The sequence below is a fragment of the Actinia tenebrosa genome, unplaced genomic scaffold (genome assembly GCF_029948245.1).
Source record: "Actinia tenebrosa isolate PJP-AT-01 unplaced genomic scaffold, QUT_ActTen_1.0 PGA_scaffold9__36_contigs__length_13948895, whole genome shotgun sequence".
Taxonomy (NCBI): Eukaryota; Metazoa; Cnidaria; class Anthozoa; order Actiniaria; family Actiniidae; genus Actinia; species Actinia tenebrosa.
Window position 1 is genome coordinate 2,760,436 of NW_028292586.1, and position 22,604 is coordinate 2,783,039.

Below are 22,604 nucleotides of genomic sequence, written 5' to 3' on the forward strand. Positions count from 1 at the left end.
CAATTTTTGTTAGAGGAACTTTCATTTAGCAACGGAAGCTAAACTTCTCCGTTTTCATCACATGAGCTGCTGAAAGCACTTCGGAATCACTTACAAGGAAGTCTCAAAATTCCTCAGATGGGTTGGTACAATTCCTGGGGGCCGGTCTGACCATATGGAGGTTTCGCCGTCTGTCCGTCGAGAATGTGGACACTAAAATAAGGAATTTCGTCTGCTGTTGAAAATGAGTGATAACCTGGTTTAAAAGCGAAATGTTAAGGAGTCAACACCCACGATGTTGGAAGGAAGGATTGAATCGTTTCTCGTGGAGAGATATTTTTGGAATGAGATTGAAAGAAGAAATTGAAACTGAAGTGAGGAAGAAGACAGAAAAGAATGACGCTCGAAGGAAAGAGAACAATACAAAGCCGCTCGTGCAAATGACCAGGTAATGGAACGAACTTTTTATCAGTTTTGCTTTTGTTGTCGTCGTCGTTTTTGTTGTTGTTATTATTATTATTGTTGTAGTTGTTTTCTTCTTCTTCTTCTTCTTCTTGCTTCTTGCTTCTTGCTTCTTCTTCTTCTCCTTCTCCTCCTCCTCTTTTTCTTGTTCAGCTCTTCTTCTTCTTCTCCTTCTCCTTCAGCTCATTCTCTTTCTGCTTCTCGGTCCCTATTGGACAGACTTTCACTTGCCTCTCCTCCTTCTAGACCCTCGTTTTCTTTTTCTCCCTCCCTTCTTTCAGTTTTTTGTTTGTTTTGTGAGTCGGTCCCCAAAGTGAGGATGAACGACCAAGTAGAGGATGTAACCAAGTTCATTGCAATTACAATCCTTCATCCTTAGTAATCAAATTAGACAAAATAATGGAAAATTCCAGAACAAATTTTAGAACAAAATTCCTCTATAACTGTGTATCTTGTGACCTCATTATCTGATAAGAGATCGATGGAAGGTATAGGTTTCTTGATCTGACATATAGGTCAACATGTGACAATCGCATAGGCATACATGACAAGAAACAGCTTAGCTTGGCTCTGTTCAGCCTGTGGATTCAAGTTACATGCAAAGAACTCTTACAAAACCCTTGCTATTTTTCGCACGGATGGTAGGTTTTCGTCGCATAAATTCGCAATTTCAGCAGAACCGTTCCACTGAACAACTTAAAATAGAATCGTAAGGATTTTGCTTCTAAGAAATACAAAGCGAAGGTGCTGAAAGCTCTTAAAATAATAAGAATTTAAAGGTAAGAGCATGGTGATTCAACTTTCTTTATAAAAAATATTATTTGCCATATTATTACAGAATGTTTCACGTTTCTCAGTTAGTTTCGAGGATGATTAACTTAACTCTGAGTCCAATCACCATATAAATTATTCGAAAAGTAAACTACCAAAAAATTTTGAAGTTTTAATTGATATTTTCGAAACTCAAAATAGCTTTAGGACCAATGTACAAGCCTTTATTGACAAACTTATTGACTAAACAAACGGTAATTCTGACCGTAACTTACGGGCCCACTCGTTACCTTTAGGACCTTCAGGTCGATCAACTACTGCACGAAGACATTCGTTCTGCTTCTATCTTCGCCGGTGTATCCGCAGTTATGTTATTCTCAGTGTCCATACATTTGTACTATTCATAAGAGACGGAATCTATTAAAATTTCCCAAGCATTTAGACCGGTTCCAGCAATATTTCCCAGAGCCGTTTAACTCGGATGATAAAACTATGAATTTCCGTTCTTATGCAGAGAGTAAGATCCTATTGTTTTGTCCTCTTGATAGGGCTATGTTGGTAATATCTTGCAAGCGGTCTATCAATAGGAAATGTAATGATAAAAGGGTAAATTTTACACCGTGAAAAGATTTAAAAATTTACTAACGCTTCGGACGCTAGTCCTTCGTCGGAGTAAAAGAGGAAGTGTATGTAAGTTATAGAATTTTGAATAAGACTGCAAATATAAAAGCAATTGCAATCAGTTAATGATCAATTTGCACGCTAAGGAGATTATGACTGCTGCCGGGGATTGCTGACAGCTGCCCATATCATTTGACCTTATTTAAGCCAGAGGAGAGGGGAGGGGAGGAGAGGAGAGGAGAGAGGAGAGAGGGAGAGAGGAGAGAGGAGAGAGGAGAGAGGAGAGAGGAGAGAGGAGAGAGGAGACTGGAGACTGAGAGAGGAGAGAGGAGACTGAGAAAGGGGAGAGGAGACTGAGAGAGGAGAGAGGAGGGGAGAGAGGAGATATTAGGGAATTCATGTCATAAATGTCATGTCATGGAAATACCAAGAGGCAGTTTGCATGATGGCGTCATTTTACTACCACAACCAAAATGCTTGGCGAATTTTCTTTTCTTGTTCAAATTTGTATTCCCTTGTGAGAATAGTAAGACAATTAGTGCTAATTAACTGAACATCTCTCTTCCATAGAAGTTAACGTCATGTCCTACGACGAATACTGCTCATCAGAGGCCATGGAATACGGAAGACGCAGTCGAGGTTTCCCCGACAAACAAGCCATGACAGTGACCCGGTATGTCTTCAGCAGCATTCAAGGAATTCTTCTCCTCCTTGGTCTCATCATCAACTTCCTTATTTGTTTCGTGATGGTAAGACGAAGGAAAGTTAAGAAAAGCCTCTCAAACTTCTTTCTGTTTAACCTCTCACTGACTGAGCTCGTCCTCTGGATGATTTTATTGCCCTTGATGGTGATCATAAGCATGGCTCAAGTCAAAACGAACATTCCTTGTAAGATACTCGTATTCAGTATCTGCACATGCGTGGCTGTCATATTTGGCCTTCTTGCCGCCATTGCTTTCGACCGCTATACAAATATCGTGACCCCCCTCAAAGGAATCATGATGGAGGAACGAAAGTTCACAGCTCTTGCGGTTGTATGGTTTACAGCCATTGCCCTTTCTGCGCCTTTTCTTTATAGTGTCGAAATGCGTGTTCTATCCATGGATTTTAGTACCCGGGCTGTTTTGGAAGGAAAGTTTAATTTGACTACTCATTCAGCTAAACCACCCGCACCCGTGCTGAAGTGGAAGTATCTAAATAACCATCACATTCCTCATGACGTGACAGGTAGTAACGCCACGGAGATCGGAAGTAGTGGTAACACAACGGGATTCAATTCAACTTTTGTTGATAACACTACAACGTGTATTTTACCGTTACGCGTATGTGACATTCCTCCCAAGCTAAAAGGACAAATATCTTTCTCGATCTTCTTTCTTTTCGCATTCGTACTTCCACTGATTTTGATCCTAGTTGCCTACGGTAAAGTGGTCCAGCGGCTGTGGCAAAGAAGCCGGACCTCCGATGCTAAGGGAACGGCCGCCAAGGCAAAGCTGCGTGCAGTGCGCATGCTCATACTAGTGGTGCTGACCTTTTTGATCACGGACGGTCCTTGGGTCGTAGTGGTTCTTTTGTATTCTTTCAAACCACGTGACGTGATGCCGTTGCACAGGCATTTCATTGCCTTATCGATAGTCGCAATGTTGTTTTATGCGAGTGCTGTCCTTACTCCAACTATCCATGCTTTCCACAGCTCTACCGTCCAGCGAGAGATTGTCGCAGTTCTGTGCTGTCGTTTCAGAGAATCATCTTTATTGGCTTCGTCTACGTCGTCTCGTGTATCGAATAAGAAGTACCGGAGTATTCACTTCGCAAGAAACAAAGAAACCTCAACTCAAGACAATACTTCGAGCGATCAACAGATCTTAAGGGCGGAAGCCGAGTGAAGACTGAGAACAAGTGCTATTTACCATGATGCATTGCATGATAAATAGCTGCGGCAAGATTTTTTAAACGCATCCCACATGGAAAGGAGTAGATGATTATCTATCATCCATATGTCACATTTTGGACATGCTGGTCATATCAATGGGTTTATCTCATACGGTTAGGAGCCGACTGACCTTTCCTTCATTGGATAGCGGTGTCGGGCCGAAATCTCCAGCAAATCCGTAAATACCGTAAATATCCGTAAATGTTTGCACTCTAACTAGAAATTAAAATTTTCATAATAGGCCCTTTGCAGTTAAAGGTCACGTTACGTTTTATTTTAAATTGGTGATTCTTTTTAGCTACTTGTAAAAAGAGCTGAATGAAATGTGTATCCAGTGTGTTACGAAATGCAGTTTTATTACGCTCTCTCGAAACAGGTTGTAGAAAGTTTGTTTGCTCTCCAGTATATTTTACCCATGGGAATCAAGATGTTCATTCATCTGCTCTCAGTGAATTAATCAGCACGTGATTACTGAGCTGCAAAGGGCATATTATAACTGTTAAATTAACAGTTAATTGACATTCGACCGAAAAATGAGTAGTTAACTGACACATGGGTACCCCCATTGGCACCCTCATATTATGGTGGTCGCTTACGAGTGGTCGCACGGGATAACCTCAAGCACACACAATACGACAATACAACTCATGATCAGGATTCAAACACACTTTTTGAACTAAAATTCAGGATAGATTATAAGAATGTAAAAATCCTTTGCTCTAGGAAATGTATTTTCCGTAGGTATGCAGAGTATGTTAGGCAGTTATTCCCTTCATTGTTTGGTGCTCAGCTCACTGATTTGTTTGGTCCGCAAGCCAACCTACCATATAACTGTCTCAGTCTTTTCTATTCTTAATATAAAGGGTAAATAATTTACGTTCGTTTGAACGAAGTGAATTAGAACGTAACTTCTAAATCAGTTCGTAAAATAACTTCATGAACACCGAAGTAAACCTGATACGTAACTAAATGTGAAAAATTTCTCACCGATCAACGGGATTCGGTTAAATACTATGTGCAAGGCAATATTAAATGCGTGAATAAATTACTAACGGTGAGGTCATCATGCAACATTGCATGCAACTAATCTGAAGTTAGTTGAATCGCGCTCTACTCTTGCAACATTGCGCGCAACAAATTTCATCATATGAACATGGCTGCAACATTACCTGCAACATTATGAAATTTCCAGCCAATCAGCTTGCACCAAATTGATAACTTCTGACCAAATATCTTAACATAGCAGGCTGACACAAGCGATGTTACGTGATTTTGTTGCAATGTGTGTCGCCCCGATTCAAATTTGTTGCTTGCAATGTTGCGTGCAATGTTGCACCGTGTGTCAGCACCTTTTATTGTTGTGGCAATTACCCCTCCATGCTTTCTATTCTGTTTATAGTAAAAGTGCTGTGCGACTCAAATTCGTTTGCATGCTCCCCCTCCCTCTTGGGCCTGATTGTTTTAAATGACACCCCTCCTCCCCTCCCCACTCAGTAAAAAATGAACGGTCCCCTTATAAGTTTAACGAGTGCATCAGCATACTTGAATTAAAAATGGATGGGGAGAGGAGTGAGCTAAGGAATAGATTCTATTCCTTTAAGGTTGGTTTACATGCAGATAGGATAACCCTAGTGCTAGCAGCAATCATGGTATGCTAAGAGTTGATATACATGAAACTTGCTGTCGAGATGACAAAACTCTTTTAGTCGCTATCCTCTGGCTTCTTGTTCTTTTTGCCCAAGATTTTCCTTAGAGGTTTCGACATGTAGTATGGCTTTTCATCTGATCCGTCATTACGCTCCAAGTCTTCCACTATGACAAAAATGAAAAAAAATTCCAATCCAACTAATAATTCCAATTCAATCTTTGGGCTTTCAACCAGCATTGAACTAGGAGGGGTACATGGGGGTTGTCGGCGTTCTTGTCGGTGTTCTTTTTGATTTCTCATTGAACAGTGATTCTATGTCTTAAACTCAAGTGACTCAAACTATTGCGGTGTCGGTGTTTCTTTGACTTTTCGAGCGGTGATGCGATGAATTCGGGAATTTGTCCCCCTCAATGTCCCCCTCAACTAGGGTTATTTTTATTGTGATTTGTGATTGTACCACGCTGTCACATAACGGCCTAAGCTGTATATTTTTATAGTTAAGTGGCGTTGGTGGTTTTGATACGATCATCACATATCAGATGTTATATATGCTACTCGAAAACCGTTCAAAAAGAAGAATTTGAGAGTTTGAATGAAATGATTTCCACTCGATCTCAGGGACTAAGGGGACCTTAACCCCAGGGGGGCCGATAAAAATACTTACAGAAGCAGAGGAATACGGTGTCTATAGCCATGCTGTAAACGCTGAAAAAGGCTGCAGAGACGACGTACGAACCAATGACAATAATCTAGAAGGAGAACAACAGAATCTTAACCAAAATGACGAACGAACTCTGACAACCTTTCATCAAAAAAGCCTCTTCTTCTTTGCTATTTTTGCTAAAATGAACTTCTAAATTCCAATTCCATCATAGAACGAGAGCCACATGTATGTTAGCCTCGAAAAAGCAGGGAATGATTTTTTTTTCCCCCCGCCAATTTTTCAACCACGCGCATTAAAAATGAAGGAAGCTGCAGCAAGCTGCATGAAGTTCAAACGCGCGGTAAGAAAAGCATATAAGCAACGTTTAACTTACGAATACTGGGGCGAGGTAATAATTCAAGTTCTTTTGTCTCTCGAACCAGTAGAAACTTCCAACACCTGAAATCCAAGAAAACAGGTTATTTCTTGACCAACGCCATATCATAAATAGATTCTTATTTTTGAAATGAATTAAACAAGCTACCCATGCTGTATATATATTTCAAAATATTGTTATATTAATTTGTTGACATTGTATTTATGGTACACAGGGCTCGATTAATAACAGTGTCCCTAGAGTGAGTGAAGAGATTACTAAAGGCCGGTTTAGACGGTACGATTTTCGCCTACAACTATCGTATACAACACGCTCGCGTCTGTCGCTACGACTCGAGTTGTGGGATGGCGGAGCGTGTTGTATACGAAAGTTGTAGGCGAAAATCGTACCGTCTAAGCCGGCCTTTAGATAAATAAGAATTTCATTTATATGCAATATTCTCTCAAGCTTGCACTCTGGGAAATTTTACTCCAAAGAAGAACTGAACGTACTCAAAACGATATTGTTTGAAAAAAAAGTTACATTTAAACATCTAAATTTCAATAAGCATACCAATTCCAAATGTGATTGACAGCTGTCCAATGAAAAGGATGAAATCTGTGACTTTATCGAGAACCACGACCCTGAGTAGCAAAAGACACAGCGATTAACCTTGATGATGATAACGGCAACAGTGATAGCGAAAATGATGATGGTAATGATGATAATGGCCACAATGATAAAGAGGGTAAATTTGTTTTCTCTCACCTCAAAATGTTTCTCATTAACAGGAAAAATGCATTTTTTGCAGAAACGCAAAAGTTTTTCCCGTAGACTGCAATCTGAATGGAAAAGAAACGAAAGAAATAAATGAGAAATAAAGCAAAATCTGGAAAGTAATAAAGAAAAGGTTAAGGCATTGTACCTCGATGTACGCATTCTTGTTCAGGAACTTGAGGAATTTTTCCAGACACCAAAAACAACACTTCATGCACCTATAGAGATTATACAGTCATATAATTGATTTATAACAGTGTGCAACATGGCCTACTATAAGGTGTCTATAATACCAATAAACTACTGATAAATATAAAAACAGCACTTCATGCACCTAAAGAGATTATATTGATACAGTCATATAATTGATTTATAACAGGATGCAACATGACCTACTATAAGGTGTCTATTATACCAATAAACTACTGATAAATACAAAAACAGCACTTCATGCACCTATAGAGATTATATCAATACAGTCATATAATTGATTTATAACAGGGTGCGACATGACCTACTATAAGGTGTCTATAACTAAACTATTTATTAGAACACTAGGTACATACTTGAGGATGTACTTGGCTATTTCTCCCTGCTGGCCTGGTGCTCCTGGAAAAAAGTTTTAAATCATAATGAAATATACAATTTCTAAAGATTTCAAGCTCTGGTGATGACGAGGGAATGATGTGTAGTGTGGTATTGTATGTGGTGGTGTCGGGTGGGGTGGTGTGGTGTGGTGTGGTGTGGTGTGGTGTGTGGTGTGGTGTGGTGTGTGGTGTGGTGTGGTTTGGTGTGGTGTGTGGTGTGGTGTGGTGTGGTGTGGTGTGGTGTGGTGTGGTGTGGTGTGGTGTGGTGTGGTGTGGTGTGGTGTGGTGTGGTGTGGTGTGGTGTGGTGTGGTGTGGTGTGGTGTGGTATTGTATTGTACTTTCATGCAAACACAATTCCTTTACCTCTGAGTTTGTGATCCAAGTATTCCAGACCAGCTCTGATAAGCTGGACCAGAGCAATAATCAGAGATCCAAATGCCAATGACCCTGTGTGGTACCTGACACAGTAACAAGCAAAATGAATCACTTGCTAGACAAAAGTAATGGCAAATATAAATTATAAGTTTTCACTGACCGCTCTATTGCAGTAATAGTATAGCAATATTCAAAAAGAACTTGACATTTAATTAAAGAGGTTTAATTTGCTGAATTAACCTTAAGGTGCGGTAGAAGGATGCAGCAACAGGGAAGGCTGGAATGTCCTGATGAACAAAAAAGATAGAAAACGTTAATTCTCTTAATCGACTTTACAGAGCATTTTGTACCATGAAGTGACTAGAAGTATGATGTACTTCCCCGCCTGGATGGGACACTAGTTCATCACAGGTCACCTCCGAGCATTGAGATCGGGTAACCCCAAGTGGTTCGTCAATATCCAAGGCATTTATACACCTACATGGAAGCTGTGGGATGCTGTAAGATATACTGGGCCTTAGGTGTATTATATAAGCTCTAGCCACAGGATACTATACTCACTGGGCAGAGCATCCAGAGGATTCCTTACCATGAGAATAACAAATTGGTTGACATTTTTACGAAAGAAACCAAGACTCAAATCTTGTGTCAAAACAAAATGGTGGCTTAATTACATCACATGTTGTCATGATGATGTCATGACGAGGTCATGTTGAGGTCACAATGAGGTCATGAGGTCACAAGGAGATTATGCTGTCATGATGATGTCATGATGAGGTCATGATGAAGTCACAATGAGGTCATGAGGTCACAAGGAGAATATGATGTCATGATGAGGTCATGAAGAAGTTACAATGAGGTCACAAGGAGATTATGATGTCATTATGAGGTCATGATGAGGTCATGATGAAGTCACAATGAGGTCATGAAGTCACAAGGAGATTATGATGTCATGATGATGTCATGAGGTCACAATGAGGCGATGATGTCACATGCACCTCAGTAAATGCCAGATTGTTCTTTCTGGCATATCGCAACAAACAAACCAGAAAAACTTACATTCTTCTTGTCATAAGCCCAGTAGTAAGATGCAAAGGCACCAGCCAGCACACACTGACCCAGAGCAATGATGAAATTCATCAACCAGAACCAACCAAAGAGATGATATACTTGCATTCCCAACAACACGCTAGAAATAAATAAAAATTACACAAATCTAAGGGATTGTACTAGGGTATTTAGTATAGTATAGTATAACAGGGTCTTCATAGCAGGCATTCCCTTCCCTTCCCTCCTTCCTCCTCCTCAGTCTCTCTCCCTTCCTCAAAGCCCCGCTATCCAGGCTAAGGTCCAAGCCATTCTTGTAGGTCCAAACATATTGACAGCCCTTGTCAACATTGCTAGCTGTAATGAGTTTTGTGATGATTTTAAATTTTCAAATTTATTTCTTTATAATACACTCAACAAAATTACTCGATTCTGTCAGATTGGACAAGAGGAGTACATCGCTAATACCCATAAATTCCGAATTGTACTCGAGATGGTGCAATTTCCTATACGAAATAAAATAATAAAAAGGTCTAGAACTCCAATAGGTAATGACAGGTCACGTGACCCCCCCCCCCCCCCCCCCCATAAAAAGAGATGCCATTTCCCCATACAAATTCTTATAAAATATTCGATTTTGTATTAATGCCATTAATACAAATATCAAGGTGCTCTTTCCATTTCTGGTGTTCATTTTTGATACAGGGGGTAGGGTCTGGTGACCTGTTGTTGCAAAAGGCCTTTTAATTTATCTGAGAAAATTTTGATCAGATCTAAATCAATTCAAGTTAAATCACGGTCTTACTTGCTATCACTGAAGTTCATAAACTTGCAAGACAAGTTACCATTCACTCCAAAGTTATCTGCCATGTTCTGTGTACAAGACATAATTAAAATGAGTTTAAATGCTTGTTTGGTAAATGAATCACGCATCCGTGTTACAATTCAGTGTCATTTCTCCCTCACCTTCCCTACCTGCTCCCTCCCTCCCTTCCTTGCCTTCCTACCTGCGTCGCTCCCTCTGCCTCCCTGCCTCCCTCCCTCTGCCAACCTTTCTCCCTCCCTCCCTGCCTCTCTCCCTCCCTCCCTCTGCCTGCCTCCCTCCCTCCCTCTGCCTGCCTCCCTCCCTCCCTCTGCCTGCCTCCCTCCCTCCCTCTGCCTGCCTCCCTCCCTCCATGCCTCCATCCACTCACCTACCCACTCCCTCTTCCTCACTGCATAAATATTTTATTGTCTATAACATACCCCTACGTATTCACATGCTGAGACAACTGTTCCATTACTGTCCACATTGGAATATGTAGGAGTACCAGCTGTCACCAAGAAACTGAAATTACTGGTTAAGAGAAATTAATCTTCAAGTATCACAGAACATATTACTAGCCAGGGTAAACCCTTTCAACAATGTATCCATGTCTCTGTTCAAGTTACCAGCCCATCCTACAATGGCCAGTCAGTCAGTTGCAGTCAAGTGTGTCGGTGACAGTCAACTCTTGTCAGTTATTGAGCTGATCCTCACAGTATATCAAGCTAATTATGCAGCTGCAAATTAAAATACTCAGAAAAAAAATTTTTCTTGTCAGTTATAGTCAGTCAATGCAAGTCAGTGAATCAATCAAGTCAGTTGTAAAGTCATTCAAATGGGTCAATTGCCCTATTTCACTATGATGTCATGTGATTTCTTAGTGCAAGTCGCCTATTGGGTGACAGTCAGTCAGACAAGTTTGTCAATCAAGGCAGTCAGTCAAGAAAGACACTTTTAACAGCTAAAAACAAAATAATCATGACAAAGGATACGCCAGCACAGAAACAAACCACCCAAACAAGATGATTTGTAACAACCATGGAATGATGGGAAAGAAGAGTGAGAACACCATGTTAGTGATGGCCCTGTAGAAGCAACAAGCAAAATATGCATTTAATACCTTGGTTAGTTCTTTTTATGAATCACAAAATATCAGGGCCTGGTTGTACGAAGGGTGGACTAAGCTCTATCCGATGGATAAATCCTTAGGGCAAACAAAAAATAAGTGTGTTTCCTGTTGCACGACCGACCCTAATTTTCTTGCCGATTTTTGCTGACCCTAAAATTTTTTAAAATTCCCAAATGCACCACAGGGTTCCCAGTAAGCCCATTTTCACTGCTGTATCAGAATAAAAGAACACCTACCAACCCCAATTAACACACTTTTTTTTATTTTTGTTTGGCCTCATCCAGTACATAAGTCAATTCTCACAGATCTCCAATGAATTTATCCATTGGATAGCACTATCCACCCTTCGTACAACCGGGCCAAGAATTTCTTGACAAGCATAACATTGAGATATTTTTAATAGATGGCTTAGTTTAACAGTAATTTGCCATAATAGAAATGTATAGGACTTCCTGATAATTTTTTACAGCATTAATCAATATACGATACCTGCTGGATTCTTTGATCAGAGCAATAGCAATCTGAATACGTTTTCTCAGAGCTAATAATAGCAGTACAAGAATTGCGAGGATGATCCCAAGGATGATAGCTGAAGAAATAAATAAATATCTATTTAATACAAGAAGGGCATTACAAAAAACCTTCAAATTTGATAGATACCCTGAAACAACCTCCCAAAGTCACAAATTGTGTTAGTTCCATAGGAATTTTTCAAGGGATGGGGAGTAGAGAAAAAACGAAATTATAAAGAGTTTGCATGGAAGAAAATTGAAATTTCCTGGGGGTAGGGGGGGGTCTTAAAAAATCGTGGGGGTATGAATACGTTCTGGAATTACACATTGAATTAAAAGTTTTCAACAAATCCTTCATCATTGTTCAACTTTAGCTGCTCTAAAATTATCTAAGTCATTTTCAACTTACTGAGATAATACCAGGTGTCGGCACTGTTTGTATACTGATCAAGTCCACCTATTACAATGTCAACACTACTGGTAGCATTGGAATTTGTCGACAGCAATTTGTATTGCGTCCAACTGTAATAAACACCTAAAGAGATGAAGATCATAACGAATTAAAATATTAAACTTTAAAAGGTTGCTTTCTACCTTGTTCTCTTTTACAGTTGACTAACAGATTGTATTTATGTATCAATTTGTTTAAGCATTTGTTTATATTTTACAACCATACAATCCACATAATGGTTTCTACATTATTATATTAGGGACTCTTCAATGAGGTTCACTCCACCCACAACAACCCGAAATTGCATAATCACATGCTTTAGTCGAGAATCAAACCTGCAACCCCAGACTTGAACTACGCAGTAGTGAGAAACAACGCCATAGCAGCATGTGCCACCAAGATTATAATATTGTAGTCCCCAATATATTACAATGTAGATTCGAAAATAGTAACTGACTATTTAAAACATTCAAAGATACTTACTGAAACCCACAAGAGTGAGGACCGCGTAGGTTGTCAGCCAGACAAGTAAGCCAGCTACCCATCTAAACATTGAAATTAAAATATCTATTAGACTTTGTTGCTATGCATCTTCAACACCAACAAATGTTGATTATTATAGCCAACATTATAACCAACGACATTATCATCTTTCATCTATCATTATCAGCTGTTATAATCATCATTATCAGCAACATCCTCTTCATCATCATCAGCAGTACCTGTACCTGTTCACTATCCCTATCATTTATCATCATCATTACCTCATGACCAACATTCTCTTCATCATCATCATTAATCAACATCATCATCATCACCATCATCATCAGTAGTACACCATCACCATCCCTATCAGTTATCTTCATCAATACCACCAACATTCTCTTCATCACCATCATCAATCATCATCATCAACATCATCATCAGTTGTACACCATCACCATCAGTTATCTTCATCATTACCACTAAATTCTCTTGATCACCATCAATCATCATCAACATCACCATCCTCATCAGTATCATCACAATTTGACCATCATCCTCATCATCATTCATTCTTATTTGATTAGTATATGTTATAGGACTCCATGCTGTCTAATTAAGAAATAATTGGATGAGGAAAATTCCGAGGACTGACAAAATTGGATGAGGCCGTAGGCCGAGTCCAATTTGTCAGTCAGAGGAATTTTTCGAGTCTAATTATTTCTTGATTGGGCAGCATGGAAGTCCCATTACCTATTAATTATATAGCTGCCTAATTAATCCCATATCAACAAGACCTGTCCAATTAAGGAAATAATTGTACAGTTACCTATATGGGTTTAATGAGAAGCTGTATAATTACTTATAATTATGGTAAATTATTATTAATGATACAGTACTTGATATAATGGGGAGCTTACAAACCTCATGATCAAAATGTAGATAAATGATGCAGCCATGGCAATACCAAGAGCCCTGTTAACACCAATATCAAAGAATAATGAATTTGACATGTACTAGTTTAGTTCAATTTAATATGCCGCAGTCAAGACGCTAAGAAGACATGTACATGTATAAATAAGAATCTTCTGTCACAATAACACTCTTCAATGGTTTTCCCATAGAGAATTACTGTAGATTCTTTTTTTGAGTTGTATAAGGAAATGACATTATATTATCAATTACTAAATGTGATTAATTTTTAATTAATTTATTAGTTTCCCTGAATTAATTATTTTTTATAGCAAATGCTTATAGCTAATAACTTAATTGTTAAAGAGCCAAAGCACTCTACCTTCAAAATGCTTAAAATACTTACGCAAGGATCCAATACCACGATTCTTGAACATCTGCAATAACCTAAGATCAAAACAAACTGTAGATCAGACATTTGTCTCTTGTGAATTTTATGAGAGCTCACAAGTTTTTGTGTGCCATCTTTATTCAAGAATCTTACCTTAAGCCCAAGGTTCTGTAGATTTAACAAAGCCTGCACATACCTAAATGAACCAATTTTTAGAATATTATCAATAGATTTATAAAATACTATGCTGATACTAAGTACACTATTGGTTGAAATGCTTGAAAAACCATGATTATATCATGCCTCGTGTGCTCTACAACTTTTATCTTGCTCTAATGTCACAGTAAACTATAAAGATGCATGCGCTTCTTATTCTCAATAGAATGACACATGGTCTGAAAATTGGGAAAACATTGCGTCCAAAGTAAAGACCGAAGTCTGTTGCTGCAGTTGCAACTTACACTGATCCTTCTTGCACCTCAGATCCAGTAACATTCCCATTGCTGTTGTTTGCATTGGCAGTAGGGAAGAGATTGCCCAATTGGTTGCTCACAATTGTTGGAATACAGCGGTTCAGAACTGACAATCAAAACAATGGTCACAAAACTCAATACAGGATTTACTTCATATGGACAAGTGACATCTCTAAAACCTCTGACATTTTTGCTCCTCCTTCCCCTTCCCCCCCCCCCCCCCCCCCCCCCCTGCAGTCCAAGCTAGTTCCAAAACTAGTCGTCATCCCCCTCCTAATGGTTTACATGGCTCTTCCTCAAACAATGAATAAATAATAAAGTGAACACTTCCTAATATATCTGCAGCATAAGAAAGACATATGGTTTCTGTATAAACATGATTCCTGACAATTAATCATGTAAGTTTAAATAAATAATAAAATCTATTGACTGGATTGCTATTAACACGCTCATACGAGTTACATGAAGATCTAACCATTCACAGATGTAATCAATTACAAATATTAATGGCAGCATCTTCTCATCATCAGCTATTCAGAGACCATAAATCTTTGTCCAGCCGAGACTAGTTAAACCACTGCCTCCCACACAACAGACCAATGCTCTTATTAACTGACCTAGCTCAGGGTGGTGGTTTAATAGGCAGTTTAGAGCTATAGGATACAATATTGATTAATCTGGTGTTAGCTAGAGTGTGAAAGTACCATGAAAGTTGGCCACCATGAAAGCCATTTGTTAAATGTATAACTGTAAAATGGTTAATACGCATCTCCCTCTATAAACAATTAGATATTGTTTCATCTCAGTCATTTATAATATTACTTACCATCAGTACTTTTCAAAACATATGGAGCACATTTTCTTTCCCTGATTAAAGTCAATTTTTCCTGATAAAAAGCATTTTACAAAATGTTTTTAGATTATTGATGGCTTCTGGCAAAATGAGTCCTTCTAATTTCAAGAAGCACTGTTTTTTTCAATAATTTCAAATCTTCAGCTATAAATCAATCACTTTTTTTATGAAACAAACTGACGGAATCATCATTTTTACAATTCGTTAGAGGTCACTTAATTAGTTACATTTTATTACCAATTAAACTTGCTGTCAATTTTTTTATTAATTGATTAAAAATGGTGTTACTGAAAATTTGGCACTTATCTAAAGTAACGAGTTATTCAAGAAAGCTTACCGCTGTAGGCATTCCAGCCGTTAACTTCACATCATACCGACAAATCATTTCATCAACAGGCAAAGTTGCTCCCAATCCATTATAATCTGGGCATTTTTCACGGCAAACCTAATTTGGAAAAAAAATAAAAATAATTTTCAAAAATGAATTAATTTAGACATAATTATAAATTAATTTTGAAAATTATCTGAATTACAAAAATATATTTGGCTGATCTGAAATACTGTAATGCAGAGAAATGACATCATTGCAGAATTGAGGTGGCATATATGAAGCCTGTCAAAATAGACCAGTGAAAAATAAAAACCTGCCTGCCATATTGCAATAAAATAGACGTACTGTTTGTTTCGATATTATCTAGCTCTTATTAGCAAGGTGTAGTTTAGTTGTTGTATAGTTCCATGTAATATTTGAAACACTGAACGTGAAAACTAACTTGCAATAATTTTTATGAGAGCAATCGGTAAAACGGTGAAGATGTACTTCAAATTCAATTTACCCATGCCAGTAATATACTCCATTTTACAGTTCCGTTCCAAGCCGAGGCTTGAGTTTCCGCGCATGATAAAAAGTATAGTTTTGCTATGCGTGGAAATTGCAGCCTCGACTTGCAACTATTATTTGTGGTCACTCGAACGGAGCTGTAAAATGGAGTTTTAAATGATTACTACATATAGCCACATTCATTAGCACATGGCATGGAAAAACCTTTAATTATAACTTTAAGAAGCCGCACTCAAACTATTAATTTTTTGGGTCGTCCAACAGCTTACCCCATGTAGAAATGGAATAAATACTGAGAATATTGTCAGAAGGTGTTATATTAAAGGCATTTTAATACTGACAAATATTGAAAACTTGTGATTCAGCTGATGTATATTCTGCACCAGAGAGAAAATGACGGCAAATATAATCAAGCAATATATTACCTGAGTTGTAGGGCAAGAGTAAGCAAACAAGTTTGCTGATATGCCTGCAGGGCTAATACATTCTGTTAAATCAAAGAACACCAGTTTTGGCTTGTCTCTGAAAACCAAAAAAGAATTCTGACAGTCACTTCTCAATAAACTATCATAATAAATTATCATTTATTAGCTTCTAAATCTAGTCGCAAAGTGCTATTGAGCTAATAGGTATTGAAAATCTAGCACTATATAAGTCCCATATTTATTATTATTATTATTATCATTCTTCTTCTTATTATTATTATTATATTAATTCTAGATTTTTTTCCATTTCATTCCATTTTATATATTCTTTATATCTATATATAATCCATAATCTTGTAACCAAAGAAGTATATTTTTTATCATTTTTTAAAGTTAATTCAAGTAGCCGATTGTAAATTACCTTAACAGTGAGATTTACAATCGTATTTCAAAAAAAAGGAAATAAAGTTTTTATTATAATTATTATTATTATTACTATTATTACTACTATTAATATTATTATTAGAAGTGATAAAAACATGACAATCTATCAATGGCATTCCTTTAAAAATTAATACTTAGGAGGTCATGGTGGCTAGCGTGAACACATCTCTGTACGTTTACTTACACATAGCCTTCAGAGTATCCACAGATATTGCCAAATGAATCCACAGAGTTTAGCAGCTTGTATGGATTACCCATGTAAAATGCTTCAAGTGAAAAAAGAGCAGTTTATGCAATGTGCTTTATTTGTACGTCACAGATGACAATGAGGAGAAAATATAAATAAAAGTATATTTACAGAAAAATGGTTAAGTAGGGGTTACCTAGAATAACTTACTATAAGAGCTAAATGAGCCAGGTAACACTATGAATGATTTATTCACATGTTGGTTGCAACAGTCAAGTATCAACCCTCTCTAAATTAAATCTCTTTCACATGATTTTCTGTATAGTATTACTTCCAAGAAACTGTTAGATCAACTTTGTCAATTTCACTTAAACAATAAAGATGGCGTTGCATCTCATTGTCTTGTGACCCTCCATTTCTCGTGGAAGTTTTTTTTTTTTTGCTTTTTTGGCTTAAGCTAGAAATGATAAGGGTATGCAAATCAAATAAGGGGTCATATAATATCGTATCTCTTAGAGCAATAAATCTGACCATGGGATGCCAATATTCTCTTTAATGGGATGACATTACATTGTGTATGAGCCAGTAAGACAGTACTATATGTTGACATTTACTACTCATACAAAAACTGTTCTACGTATTAATGATTAGTAACGAATGAGTTGCTAAATCCTACCTGCTCCTCCAAGAGCAAGCATTCCCACAATGTAGAGAACGAAAAGAATACAGCATGGTATGTCTGTGCAGCTCCTGTTTAGATAAAGGAATATAAAGTAACATACAAAGTTAAGGTGCAATTATTAGACAGCACAATTTTCTCTGCAAAATGTCTTGCATAGTTGTTGCGACACAAGTTGAATGGAGCATTGCAGCGTGTAACCTACAGCGTAATTTGAACAAATATCGCGTGACAAGTTAGCGCAATTGTTTGTGTCCCCATTGCTCCGCGCAAACACTTATGCAACTTGTGTCGCAAGCTGTTGCGAGACAAGTTGCAGAGAAAATTGCTCAGTGTAAATGTGCTTTTAAGGAGTATGCCTTTTTTTCCACCACTTCAAGTTTTAAAATCTTTGACATCAAAAATATAAAGTTAGATTAAAACATGAGTTTTATAATATTTAAGAAGCAGAGGGGGGTGGGGTACCCTAGGTTTCCTTTGCTAATCTTTTTGTGTTGTTTGATTCGGCACCAGGTGACTTATCCCTTCCCATAATCCTATATTCTCCTTATCTGTTTTGCCAGATTTGTTATACCTGTTTTTGATGGGACCATTAAAACTTGGGTCGAATGACTTAGCTTTTCCTGAAAGAAAAAAATTGGTAACAAACCTCTAGCTTGGATTTAATGTTTCCCCATGTCAGACTATATCCCATTTAATTAGAATCCTTGAGTGTCATTCCTTTCTTTAATAGATGCAATCATCAATATTTAAATTTTATTGGCTATCCTGTCAAACTGTTGTGGAACGAGTTGAAGGAAAGGTATGTACAGAGGTATGTATGTCGGCAATATCCAGAAATTTTTTATAATAGTTTTATACTTTTGAAAATTTTTAGATTACTAATTTTTGAGGCTATATATATTGGGGTGATACAATGCTTGTTGTCTTATTTGCATCTCATTTGCTGATGCATCCATAATATCTGCTATTTGGTGAACAAAATGAAAGTTTGCAAGGGATTCTGGTAGCAGTATTTAATGATGGCATCATCATCATCATCATCATAATAATAATAATAATAATAATAATAAATATTTATATAGCGGCTATCCAAGTCTGCTCTAGGCGCTTTAAGCAAAAAGAAAAACCACAAACTGTGGTAGGCTGTGAGCTATGCTTGGCGCCTGTGGCTGCCGCTACACAACCCATACCACAGGAAAAATAAATAAATAATAATAATAATAATAATAATAATAATAATAATAATATGTTCTACTTCAATTCTAACACTGATTGGCATTTGCAAGATTACTTGACATGTGTTTGCAACTTAATCATCTTGCAATACTACAATTTGCGATCTGGCTATGTGGGATTTTACCTCACAGAAGGTACGTTAATTTCAAATTTAGCATGCGGGCTGCCTGTGTCTTAATATTTTCTGAGTGTTTTGAAAACAACATATACTTCTATGAAGTGGATACGCGTCAACACATGCTATGCGTCAAATTGAACATGCAGGCTGCCTGTGTATGTGAATATATAATTTTAATTAATTAGCCACACTAATCATCAAAAAGTTGAAGTGCGGGGTATTCGATAGTTGTACCAAGTGAAGGCAATGACAAGGAAAATTGCTTTAGCATAACACACAAATGCAACTTGAATTATTTATTAAATCAATTATAATCAATCTTTTTGAAAATGCTTATTTGAAAATGTTTTTTTTCTTTGCCCTTTCCATATGAGTTTGTACATGTAGCTATGCTACCTATAAGGTTTTTTTAAGTGCATACTTGAAAACAAATTCTAAATTCAAGGACTTTTCAAATGATTATTCAAGCATTCAACTATAAAAAGACAGCAATGAATTAACACAAACTCTAGTTATATATCAAGGATGATGTCATGCACCAAGTTAAAGCTGTAAGGAAGCATGAATTTCTTTTCCTAAATTCAATAATAAATAATCCTAGTAAGATTAAATCATTGCACAAATGCTTTCGCAAGTTCTTCTATAGCAAACATGCATAAATTTTCTTAAGACAAATAATCATTACAGGGGCAGATACGGGGGGGTGGATTTCCACCCCCCCTTTTAAAGTAAAAGTGAATATTTTAGGAAAACAGAAGAATATGGTTGCATCTAATTACAAAACATGTCAAGAGTCAAAATTTAGCTGCATTCACAAGTATTCAGTACACTGTGTTATAATTTAATCATTTTTTACCATTAAAAAGAAGGCTCAAAAGAACTTTTTAAAAATTATCCACCCCCCCTTTTTAAATCCTGTATCCGCCCCTGCATTAAAAAACATTTATCTGCGTCATATTTCTGACAAAACTATTGTTCAAAAGTCATTCTCTTTTGAAAACATGTTTCAGCCACTTTTTTTTTAACATTTAGCAGGGTAAACAGAGTCAATGTAAAACAGATTATAATCTACTTGTTAGTTAAATAAAAATATTCCGTTTTGGCCGTATAGACACGAATACTGAACCCAAAATTATTCAAAACACTATGTATTAAACTTATCCGGTGTAAGTTAATAATTTGAATTTTTTTATTAAGGCAGGGACTTAAAATTTCTAGATTAAGCATTGGAAATTATTGGTAAAAGAAATCACCCCAGAAAATCTAGTTACAAGACTTCAAAAATTTACTTTTTATATTGAAAGTAGCTGATTTTTTCCTAAACAATCAAATACAATATACATAGTGTGAGTTAATAATAAACTTTGAATAAAAAAAATTCCACGAAAAATGACGATCGAAGTATAATCTTATTCTAAGATTTTGCAGGGTCTCAAAGAAGGACAATAATGAGAATTTTCAAAATTAATATAAGAAATTTAAGTTAAGACTTACGTCAGGTTCAAGATTGGGTAAAAGCTTAGAGAAAAAGATGTGGTTTCGCACAAATAATTAGCGGTATTCACGTCGAAAACCGCTCTCGATCGTAGGACGATACGATTACTTTGTGCTTTTTCGTCTAGAACGCATTAAAAAAATATTCAAAGCTGTCAAGTTAAGCTGCAGCTGGCTGAGAAGGAAGTTTAGAAAAGTCAATACTGAAGGAGCGAGGAGCGACTGATTCACAGGGGTCGATAAATAAGACTCATCTTGCTCGCACTTTCTGGCCATAGAAACCCGTAAAAAAAGAAGATATTCTACATAAATCAACTTTGACAGGGTCTCGATACTATAGATTAATCTATAAGCAATTTAACTTGGCAATATTAAAGTACTAAAAGCGTTAAAAGAGGAACTTACCCCATTCTTTGGTGTCCTTCATCTCCACGTCCTCATCCCGGTCGCCAGTTCTGTTTCCACAACAGCCCATGTTTTAAACCCGAAAAAATCCTTGAAACGCTTTATGAAAATACAAATCAACAAAGAATATTCTGTATTTGACAACAATCCTAAAAAACTATCTGCATCGCAGTTTTTTAACTGCTGATTTAATTTTAAAAAGCGACAAAAAAAGTCCGAAGTCGCAGCGCTAGCTTATTTTTATTCTTCTAGGGTGTCAAATTTATTCCTTGGAGGGGGGAGCTCATGGGTAATTGTTCATTTTCTGTGATTTGATTGGTTGTTTGGCTATCTTCATTAATCCCCTGGGAGTACTAGAGAGTATATTTGTGATGGTAACCGGAGCAGCTTGTTGTAGAAACGCGCGTAATAAATATTCACTTTTCACATTCTCAGAAAAATTTCAATACTTTGGGGAAATAAAGAGATTAAAAAACTAAACTTCCAATTTAAGTTTCAATATTCATTAGCAAAAGCAAAGGTTACTGGTCTTCAAACTGCCCAGCTCTGACTGTATTTAATCAGTTAAATTCACACAGAAGTGCAAGTAGAAAATTTCTATTTCGTTGTCAAAGCCAAGATTTTTATTATTTGATATTTCTATTGGAAAGAGTAGCAACATAGATGTTTTAAAAGAAGGGGGGAAAGCAACAAAGATGTTTGAATCAAGCTGCGAACTCTGCAAACTTTTCAAGCCATGCAGAAAGTACATAAGTACTCCTAGATCAGAATGTTATAAACATTGCACTTGCTAGAGTGCTTTTAGTCTCACTATTGAATAGTTAGATAAATTTATCTAACTTAGATAACTATTTAGTTGACGTCACCTAGAATAGTAAAGTCGCGCCAAATAACGGTCATGCCAATCCGGGGGGTTGATTTTACCAGAGAATGAGTGAATAGACATTCACTTCGTATCATCGTTTCTCCCCCTGATCTCAGTTGTTTGCTCGTAGTTTCAAATTTATGTGGCGTCAGCTAAAATAGTGTCATTTTTTCGCATTTTTAAAGAACACTCTTCGGCAAATAAATAGATGAATGCTGTAATATAAAGACTCGTAGTTACTAAACATGACAATGGGATTCAGACGTAATTTGATGACGCATTGTTCATTGTCAATCAGTGACCCGTTACACATACGCTCACACACTACGCCATAGAGTGCTTTTAGTCTCACTGTTGAATAGGTGACGTCACCTAAATTAGATAAGTTATTTACTATGGTGACTCTCAGATAGGCATAATAAAAATCCTAGAATTGAATTTGGAATATGGAATATGTTTAACGTTCCCAAGTGAGAACCGCCTATTTACGTGGCCGTATTGGTCATCATGAAAGTAAAATGCATGGAGACGAGTGAAAGTGTGCTGATAAAAGGGTTATTTTCTTTATTTCGAACACGCTTACTAAAAAATTGGGGGTTAACTGCACTTTGCACTTGGAAGTTCGACAACCACATTGAGGCTATCAAACTACCGAGTTGTGATCAGTTCAAATTACGT

General features: G+C 37.1%; 2 protein-coding genes across 5 annotated transcripts; one reads left to right on the plus strand and one right to left on the minus strand.

Annotated features, from left to right (window-relative positions):
- Positions 1–67: 67 nt before the first annotated feature.
- LOC116304016 (galanin receptor 2b) lies at positions 68–5,133 on the plus strand. 4 transcript variants are annotated; one of them, XM_089024731.1, is made up of 3 exons: positions 68–427; positions 2,404–2,506; positions 3,527–5,133. In XM_089024731.1, exons 2-3 carry the CDS (start codon positions 2,415–2,417, stop codon positions 3,717–3,719), a joined length of 285 nt encoding a protein of 94 aa, XP_088880857.1. In that variant the 5' UTR covers positions 68–427; positions 2,404–2,414; the 3' UTR covers positions 3,720–5,133. The 4 variants fall into 4 exon arrangements, with proteins under 4 accessions (XP_088880857.1, XP_031569523.1, XP_031569522.1 ...); XM_089024730.1 differs by lacking the exon at positions 68–427 and adding an exon at positions 538–1,220; XM_031713663.2 differs by having other exon boundaries at positions 2,404–5,133.
- LOC116304010 (choline transporter-like protein 4) lies at positions 4,418–21,422 on the minus strand. Its single transcript, XM_031713655.2, has 27 exons — positions 21,062–21,422; positions 18,380–18,428; positions 17,803–17,876; positions 17,124–17,205; positions 16,496–16,592; positions 15,567–15,674; positions 15,203–15,263; positions 14,365–14,482; positions 14,057–14,099; positions 13,919–13,959; positions 13,525–13,575; positions 12,601–12,662; positions 12,076–12,201; positions 11,644–11,743; positions 11,018–11,110; positions 10,466–10,547; positions 10,026–10,093; positions 9,233–9,362; positions 8,414–8,460; positions 8,162–8,256; positions 7,777–7,819; positions 7,359–7,428; positions 7,202–7,275; positions 7,007–7,077; positions 6,452–6,516; positions 6,079–6,163; positions 4,418–5,578 (listed from the first exon to the last, which is right to left on the minus strand). Exons 1-27 carry the CDS (start codon positions 21,129–21,131, stop codon positions 5,469–5,471), a joined length of 2,115 nt encoding a protein of 704 aa, XP_031569515.1. The 5' UTR covers positions 21,132–21,422; the 3' UTR covers positions 4,418–5,468.
- Positions 21,423–22,604: the final 1,182 nt, after the last annotated feature.